General features: G+C 41.3%; 1 protein-coding gene across 1 annotated transcript in view; it reads left to right on the plus strand.

The window, feature by feature from the left end:
• Positions 1-10,000, plus strand: part of col24a1 (collagen type XXIV alpha 1 chain) — a 126,587-nt gene that overhangs the window by 93,478 nt on the left and 23,109 nt on the right. Inside the window, exons 35-44 of the mRNA XM_079588826.1 lie at positions 203-256; positions 1,186-1,239; positions 1,736-1,789; positions 2,488-2,595; positions 3,747-3,800; positions 4,847-4,954; positions 8,934-8,987; positions 9,202-9,255; positions 9,420-9,476; positions 9,728-9,781. Coding sequence (XP_079444952.1) covers positions 203-256; positions 1,186-1,239; positions 1,736-1,789; positions 2,488-2,595; positions 3,747-3,800; positions 4,847-4,954; positions 8,934-8,987; positions 9,202-9,255; positions 9,420-9,476; positions 9,728-9,781 — 651 coding nt within the window. The remainder of the gene's footprint in view (positions 1-202; positions 257-1,185; positions 1,240-1,735; positions 1,790-2,487; positions 2,596-3,746; positions 3,801-4,846; positions 4,955-8,933; positions 8,988-9,201; positions 9,256-9,419; positions 9,477-9,727; positions 9,782-10,000) is intronic.

Raw genomic sequence — 10,000 nt, forward strand, 5'->3', positions numbered from 1 at the left:
ACCCATGTGACTGGTTTAGTGGTCCAGGGTCACATGTAGGCACCCTATGGTGCAACACAACACATTGCACTGCAGAAAAGTCAAGAATAGCACAATTTGATTATTTTTAGTAAATTAATTATGTTTCAGGGTATTTTATTGAGCTTAATTTTTGTGTTTTGGGTCTGAAAACTGTGATTTTCCCTCTTTTGTGCGTGCTCAGGGACCTCCAGGACCTGAAGGAGAGCAGGGGCCCGTGGGGGAACCTGGACTCAAGGTGAGACAGACCCTCCTAAAACTCTTACAGGGATTGTCTATCCAAAAATGACCAATGCTATAGTATTTCAAGTCTTCCGTTGAACGCAAAAGGAGACATTAGGCGTGTTCCCATTACAGATTTGCGCAAAACGTTTGCGATTTTTTTCTTAATACCGACAAAAAACTATTGCGAAATGACGGCGTTTCCATTAACCGATGTTATGAGACTAAAACTTAATGTGTGTGTGTGTGTGTGTGTTATCAGCATTAGTGGCGAGGACAGACTCGTGCGAGCGGAAAAACTTTTGCGATAAATCAAGCGTAGCGTCAGTTCTGGCTGGTCACGTTAGCCAAGCTTGCATCAGCTGACTATCAGCTGATCCTCTACCTATAGGAATACGACACTATCACCGTATTCATATATAAGCTCTTCAGTATTATCAGCAGCGATCGCGTTTCTCAGGAGCGCATTACCCTCCTCCCTCCCCAGCTCCACTCGTCAGTCAGGATTCCCCTTGAATCAAAATTCTCAAATTATGTCGTACTTAAAATCTTGAATTAATGATATCTGTAATACACTCCTGTTGGTTCTGTTGTGTTCACCCTAAGCCGGGTTATTGCTGCTCTTATTAATGCTAGTCTGCATGGGAGTTCTCGCCCAGAACAGAACTATACCGCCAATCCAAACTGTATGCTAATTGTCAATCATATATGGCGATTGTGGTCCTGACAGAAATGTGAGTTTTTGTGAAATTGACGTGTTTCCATTGGACGTATTTTCAATTCGCAATGTGCAGGGTGATGGAAACGCGGCTACTGTTCAAGCTGCTGTTTGCAATGAAATACAATGGAGTCTGATGATTTATACTGACAAGCTTTATTAATAATAACAGTATCAAAGTGAGATCTATTGGCATTTGGCACCTGTGTCTTTCTGTCTTCTTCCAGGGTGAAGCAGGGCTTGCTGGAGAAGAAGGAGAACTGGGCCAACTGGGCATCAGAGTGAGTCTCAACCCCACACGACTCCTAACGTCCACGTGAGCGTGATCCGTCCGTGTGTTTCCATCGCTTTAACTGACGCGAGTGAACAGTCAATAATCCGACAGACGGACCCTCGGGCCGCACACACTGAACGTCTCTGGTTACTCAATTATTCAAGCACTTCTCTGTGTTTGTTATTGGATATATGATGACATGGGGGGAATCTCATGAAGCCTGTCATGCTCATATTAAATCACCATAAATATTCATCATAAATTCAACAGAAATAAATCATAATTCTCATTACTGCCTTGTGGAAAAAAATTCTGATATGTTATTCAAATATTTATGCGTAATCTCGCTAATACTGCAGTCAGGTGTGTTGATTTGCTTGTACAAGTAAAATGGCGGTAAAGGCCTCTAGGATAAGCGATAAGCACATGTCTGAGTCAGCTGAGCGTCTGATGTGTGGATGAATCCCATGATGCTTCTCTAAATCTGTCACTGTTTGTCGTAGGGTCCTCCAGGGCCGCCCGGAGAAGACGGGCATCAAGGGAAGGACGGACCAAAGGTGAGCCTGCAGATTAAAGCTGTCCTAGGACGTTCCTGAAGTGTCACCGAAGGGGATAGTCTAGGAACGAGCCTCCAGGTTCCCCGAAAACTAATGATTCCCATACGAACATTTTCCTGGTTGCGTTCGCAGCGCCAGTAGCGACTCTGAAGTGACGTGAGCCTTTTATTTTGACGGTGCTGAGAACGACAGCGCTTGCATTCTCCGAGTTCATTAGTTTACGATCTGTCTAACAGTGCTGTCTAATACACTATTAGCTAGAACTGTTCTACACAGAAGGTAGACGGTAATGAACAGTTATTAGCGTGTGCCGTGTGTTGATGTCCAGTGTTGCTGAGCAGAAATACATCCTCATGTTTCTCTCGGTCTCCTCAAAGTGGCGTTATTCCCGCGTATTTGTTTTGTAAAAACTTGTTTGCTGTGAGTTTTTTCTTTGGTTTGCCCAGAATGCACTTGCGTACATGTTTAATTTGCCATATTATTCTTTCTTTTTGTTTATTTGATCATGGACAATACACATAATAATGTACATGTAAAATGTATAAATTGACAAATATTTATCCATAGTCCCTAGATAGGTTGATGTTAAAGACAAAGTTACCGGTATGATGATTCCTAAAATCATTGTACCTGAACCCACTCATTATTGGAAATATTTGTTATGTAATTTATAATTGTATTGTTTTCTCGCTTCTTAGGGTGAGCCAGGTGACCGTGGACCAATGGGAGAAGCCGGGGAGAGGGGCGAGATCGGTGACTCCGGCCCACCAGGACTTTCTGGAGATCCTGGGAAAAAAGGCTTCCCGGTTAGTGATGACAATGATGCAGTGCATATCTTTTTTACACGGCACATCTATGGTGTAGATATAGTACAGCTAAACTGAGAAAGCTTCCGGTGGCATTTAAAGGGATGGTTCGGAGTAATTTCAACCTAGGGTCCTTTTGCACCATGACCTCGAGCCAAGCCCCCAGAAGCTTTTTCCCTTGGTCGAACATTATTAAAGTTTGGCTCGAGGTCATGGTGCAAAGGACCCTAGGTTGAAATTTCCAAGGTGGACAAGTGCAAGCCAATTGTTCGTATCTAGTGATGTTCCTATATTGCATGCTGTGTTAAGGAATTATGTATCATTTCATGTGTCGATTGGGTGATTCGAGAAACACTATCATAATGGTCTTAATTGATCCTATATTAAGTGATGCAAGTTATTCCTCCTGGTCCTGGAAGCACTCGAACTCAAGTTTTGTATGTTCTTAAAATAATGTTTGATGTATCCAAATCTATGTTTGTATGTTATTCTTTTATTTCATTTTGTGATATGGACCTTAGAGTCTAGAATAAAGAATTAATATAATAATAATATAATACAAATATAATACAAATGTGACCCTGGAGCACAAACCCAGTCTGGAGCCGCACGGGTATATCTGTGGCAATAGCAACTATACATTGTATGGGTCAAAATTATCCATTTCTCTTTTATGAGGATCATGAGGATATTAAGATCATGTTCCATGAAGATATTTAGTAAATGTCCTACCGTAAATATATAAAACATGTATTTTTGTGAGTGAATGCAGCACAATCGTGAACATAAATGCACAACTTTAAAGGAGATTTTCTCAATGTTTACATTTTTTTGCTCCTCAGATTCCAGATTTTCAATAGTTGTGTCTCGACCAAATATTGTCCTATCCTAACAAACCACACATCAACGGAAAGATGATATATTCAGCTTTAAGATGATGTATAAATCTCAATTTCAAAAAAGTGACCCATGTGACTGGTTTTGTTGTCCAGGGTCTCATATAACATAATACATGTGTGTCATTTAGTTGTGGTGGAATATGTTCAGATGAAATTTCTCCAAACTGCTCTTTAGACAATGCAAGTTGAGATGTGAGATGTTCTGAAATTTCTCCTGATGATGTGAAGTTAAAGCAGATGTTTCTATATCAGGGACCCGAGGGCAAACAGGGTCTGCCGGGCATCCGTGGACGTCCAGGAAAGAAGGTACCAGCGTTTCTGTTAATCAACATTAATTATAGCCACAAAATTGCATTAAATTACATCAAAGCAATATGGGGAACCTCTACATTTTATTTGCACAAGAGGTGTTTTCAATCTGGAGCATTGTGTCAGAACTAAAATGGGCCTCGAATAGAGCCCTGTGGTACTCCTTAAGGTTTCGTTTGTTGAAACTAGTTAACTGCATTAGTTTACATGAACTAACAATGACCAACACTTCTACAGCATCTATCACTCATAGTTATTGTTATTTTCAGCATTTATTAATGCAGAGTTAGAATTTAATAATAATAATAATAATAATTCATTACATTTATATAGCGCCTTTCTGGACACTCAAAGCGCTTTACATAGAAGGGGGGAATCTCCTCAACCACCACCAATGTGCAGCATCCACCTGGATGATGCGACAGCAGCCATATTGCGCCAGAACGCCCACCACACACCAGCTTACTGGTGGAGAGGAGACAGTGATGAAGCCAATTAGTATATATATAGGAGGATGATTAGGAGGCCATGATGGACAGAGGCCACTGGGCAAATTTGGCCAGGATGCCGGGGTTACCCCCCTACTCTTTCGAAAGACATCCTGGGATTTTTAGTGACCACAGAGAGTCAGGACCTCGGTTTAACGTCTTATCCGAAGGACGGCGCTCTTTGTCAGTATAGTGTCCCCGTCACTACACTGGGGCGTTAAAGTTAACATTAGTTAATGCACTGTGAACTGATATGAACTAACAATGAACAATTATATATATATTTGAACTAGAATCGAGCAAAATGTTTTCTTGACCATTTCCCTGTGATGTTTGCTCAGTCAGCTCATGCTAGTTAATATATTAACAAATGAGACTTTCCTGAAAAGTTTTTCACAACACCCCTTAATAACAAGCTCTTCTTTGTCTTGTCTTGTTTGGGGCATGTCTTGCTCTTTATTTTCACATTAAATTTCGCATTTATCTCGTCGTCCACACATGTAAATAATGTAGACCAGTCCTTCCCTTTGATGTTTTCATGTTCCTCTTTGGTAGGGTGAAAAAGGTCCGCCGGGTCAACTGGGAGAAATGGGTTCGCCCGGTGAAATCGGACAGACTGGGGAGAGAGGACTCAAAGGTGCTCGGGGAACCAGAGGACCCGCAGTTAGTGTGCTTTCTTCTTTAACACATCCCTTCACGCTTTCTCCAAGTCTTTTGAGCTTGTGATTGAGAATTGGCTGTGCAAATCCCAAAGATGATTACTATTAATCGGTATCCTAATCACCATCACGAAGCCTTCAGTAGCAGTGCCAAACAATACATGATGTTTTATAAACAAAGTTCGGGAGGAGCACGTTCAAATAATTGATTCAATTATCACATCATTCCAACCAGCTGTCAACAATCAGTAATCAACATTTCTATCCAATCAGCATGAGTGGAGACCTATATACATACTCATTTGACTCACCAACGTTCCTCGACAGTTTTTCAGCATCCCTCCACCACCCCGTCTCCTCACACTCGCCTGGTTACTTCCTAAACCAGCAATACGGGGGGAGTACTCTGGGTTCGGGCCGAATACCGAGCCCGGAGCCCTCTCCTCGGACAGCACGCCAAATACGCATACTATTTATTCTATCTGACTTATTTGTGAGTGTGAACTCGTGAAAGTCCGGATCAGAGAAATGGATGCACTGGATTCATTAATTCATTAATTCATGAACCCACAACCTTAACATTATACTGCATTGTGTTGCTGTATTTGATTGCACCACTGGGGGAGTCCTAGATAATGCTGTATTATATAAATAATTATTGCCTTTTTGCCACACAAACAACAGTTCAAATGTGAGATTGGTTCAGTTAGTGGATTGTTTTGTTGATTAAAGTGGTGTCACTCATTTGTTAGCATTAGCTAAAGCATTAATGGTAACACTTTACTTGAAGGCCTGTGCATAAGACTGACATGACACATTCATAATCATGATATGACACAGGTTTTATGCAACTGTCATTAAGTGTCATTCGCTCAATTATGACATTTTTAATGCAAATATGACATTGTTTGAGATGTCTTTGTCATGACAACTTGACATTACCAAGACAACATAACCTGTCATAAATATATCATAAACATGACATAATAATTAATTATCAAACTTAAGAAACTACTTAGTATCAAACGCGAAACGCAAGTAACTCTGTGGGCGGATCCGGGCGCTGTCGCTATTATACCGGCGGGATAAACGACTCTTGCGCCCGACGCAAATCTAAAATGTGTGAGTCTGAAGTCGCTTCATTACTCATAGGTGTGGTTTGGGCGTAACGTGAAATAAACCAATCAGAGCGTCCTCTCACATTCCCTTTAAGAGCCGGCGCGCTTGTTCCACGGCGGATTGCTATTATAACGGCGGATTGCTATTATAACGGCGGATTGCTATTATAACGGCGGGCGGATCGCTATTATAACGGCGGATCGCTATTATAACGGCGGATTGCTATTATAACGGCGGATTGCTATTATAACGGCGGATTGCTATTATAACGGCGGATCGCTATTATAACGGCGGATCGCTATTATAACGGCGGATTGCTATTATAACGGCGGATTGCTATTATAACGGCGGATTGCTATTATAACGGCGGATTGCTATTATAACGGCGGATTGCTATTATAACGGCGGATTGCTATTATAACGGCGGATTGCTATTATAACGGCGGATTGCTATTATAACGCCGGATTGCTATTATAACGGCGGATTGCTATTATAACGGCGGATTGCTATTATAACGGCGGATTGCTATTATAACGGCGGGCGGATCGCTATTATAACGGAGGATTGCTATTATAACGGCGGATTGCTATTATAACGGCGGATTGCTATTATAACGGCGGATTGCTATTATAACGGCGGATTGCTATTATAACGCCGGATTGCTATTATAACGGAGGATTGCTATTATAACGGCGGATTGCTATTATAACGGCGGATTGCTATTATAACGCCGGATTGCTATTATAACGGCGGATTGCTATTATAACGCCGGATTGCTATTATAACGGAGGATTGCTATTATAACGGCGGATTGCTATTATAACGGCGGATTGCTATTATAACGCCGGATTGCTATTATAACGGTGGATTGCTATTATAACGGAGGATTGCTATTATAACGGCGGATTGCTATTATAACGGCGGATTGCTATTATAACGGAGGATTGCTATTATAACGGCGGATTGCTATTATAACGGCGGATTGCTATTATAACGCCGGATTGCTATTATAACGGTGGATTGCTATTATAACGGCGGATTGCTATTATAACGGCGGATTGCTATTATAACGGCGGATTGCTATTATAACGGCGGATTGCTATTATAACGATCGCTATTATAACGGTGGATTGCTATTATAACGGCGGATTGCTATTATAACGGTGGATTGCTATTATAACGGCGGATCGCTATTATAACGCCGGATTGCTATTATAACGGTGGATTGCTATTATAACGGCGGATTGCTATTATAACGGTGGATTGCTATTACAACGGCGGATTGCTATTATAACGGCGGATTGCTATTATAACGGCGGATTGCTATTATAACGGTGGATTGCTATTATAACGGCGGATTGCTATTATAACGGCGGATTGCTATTATAACGGCGGATTGCTATTATAACGGCGGATTGCTATTATAACGGCGGATTGCTATTATAACGCCGGATTGCTATTATAACGGTGGATTGCTATTATAACGGCGGATTGCTATTATAACGGCGGATTGCTATTATAACGGCGGATTGCTATTATAACGGCGGGTTTGTAAAACACAGAGAAGTGACATTGTATGAGGATGATGGAGAAACACACACACATTAGCTTCGGTTAAACAGGCGTATAATAATTTGGGTAAATGTGTAATCTAGATTTATGCCTATTTTTTCACATGTTCACGGACACAACAATGATTTTCCTCGTGTGTTAATATTTTTCCTTGTAATAATGCACGATTTGCAAAAATTAAATCTGCTGCGTGTGTTTAGATTAGAGAATCAAAGTGTGTGTGTTGTTCACACGCTACATAATGGTCAAGCACGCGCTCTTAAAATAGCACATGACTAACGCGCGGCGCCGCTGTCTTTAGACTGGGTTTCTCCTGGTCAGCGGCGGAGTTGTTTTCTGGAACTGCAGAATATCACCAGGGAACGTTTGCGCCGGAACACACTCCTCTTTACACTGAACCGCCCCCCCCCCCGAGCGCAAGTTCATTCCCTAATTTACCGACGTGCGTCTGTGGAGGGAAGAGTCCGCTGTGCGCGGGTGCAAATTAGTAATGATACATGCGTCGCTGTACAAAGTCAATTGCGCTGGGTGCAAGATAGGGCCCTTAATGACAGTTGTCATAAACATGCATTAAACCTCCTTCATATTCATGACATGTGTCTTATGCCTTATGCACACCCCTTCTAGTAAAGTGTTACCGCATTGACTAACAATAAGCAATACGTTTTTACAGCATACAATAGATTTTTTCTTAAAAATGCATTGGTAAACCTTATTGCAAAATGTTTAGTTCAATTAATTGGGTATTAAAAGTAATTGCTGTATGTATCAGTGAGTTACAGAAGCGCAATAATTTCCTCCGGCTCTTAACATGCTGAGAACGAGTTTTACCCTCAAACTCGCTGACTTTCCTGGATCAATTAAGGTGTGTGTAAACATTAGCAGGATTTGGAAGTGAACCAAAGCTTTTTGATGGGATTTACACTAATGTCGTTAGAGATGCTAGGGTCTAATCCGCTTTTCTTGTACAATGCAGTTAAGCGCCTGCTGATTTGGTGGTTTTAGGCTGGAATTTATAAGCAGAGAAAATGTCTGGGACTTGACCGTGTTTAACGACATCGATGAAATGTAAAAACAAGTGTTGTTAGGAACCCAGCATCTTGTTTTCATAAGCGAATGCTTTTCCAAGGAGCCATAATGGGATGAGCAGCAGGAGTCATTTTTTTAAGACGCCATCCAATAATATGTTTTTCAGGACAGCATTGCTGACAGGAAACACTCGGGTTATTTTTAGCCGGTTATTTGCCACCAAACACAAGCTAACGTGTGTGTTTTGTCCATTACCTTGCAGGGTCGACCTGGAGTTATGGGATCTCAGGGAGAGCTGGGACTGCAAGGTTACGCTGTGAGTTGCAAAAATATGAATGCTTACAAAAAACAAACACGTAAACTGGCCGAACGTTTTGGGAGCGAAGCCCTAAAGTATCGCTTTTCCATAATTATCGATTGATTATATCAAATGTCTGCCAATTAATCAGCCCAGCCAGCCTATCACTATTCAAAAACGAATATTACTTTGCATTAGACAAGAAAATTATCTATTTTTATTTTATCCATAGGGTCACACTGGCAAGCAAGGTCCAGCAGGCCCCCCGGGACCAAAGGGAGAAAAGGTTGTACAACATAATTTGATATCTTATCTCCTTATCTCCTATCTAAATGTCTAATTTGGGTTAAATTAGTACAAATAATGCTTAAAACTGCTAAAGCAGTAAATCATATTGTGAAAGCATCTATAATTGGTGTTAAGACAGTTTGATTATGTGTGTTTTTTCAGGGTTACCCAGGAGAAGACAGTAAAACGGCAGGACCACCCGGGCCCTTAGGTGAACCAGTAGGTCTTAATTTCCTTTAACTTCCTGTTTATGTTGAACATCTGGACTCAAATCACATAATAAAGAGCCGGTGATATTTACATCTCTATGATGAAGAAATACAACAACATATCAGTGTGCGTGTGTGTGTGTGTGTGTGTGTGTGTGTGTGTGTGTTTGTGTGTGTGTGTGTGTGTGTGTGTGTGTGTGTGTGTGTGTGTGTGTGTGTGTGTGTGTGTGTGTGTGTGTGTGTGTGTGTGTGTGTTTACAGGGCACTCTAGGAGAGAAAGGTGAACGTGGGGAACCAGGAGATAATGGATATCAGGTTAGTGTCTCTGTAAGGAGGTATTTCATGCTTTGGAAAACCCATTCCTGTTCGCTAACTAGCTTATTTTGTTATAGCAAAATGATAAAACACTCTCTTAGAACACATCAGCAACTGCATAGCAACACCCTAGTAACCACGCAGCAACATGATAAAACAAACTCTCAAAACATATCAGCAAATGCATAGCAACACCCTAGCAACCATACAACAACATGA

Source organism: Phoxinus phoxinus (assembly GCF_949152265.1).
Source record: "Phoxinus phoxinus genome assembly, chromosome: 18".
NCBI classification, from domain to species: Eukaryota; Metazoa; Chordata; class Actinopteri; order Cypriniformes; family Leuciscidae; genus Phoxinus; species Phoxinus phoxinus.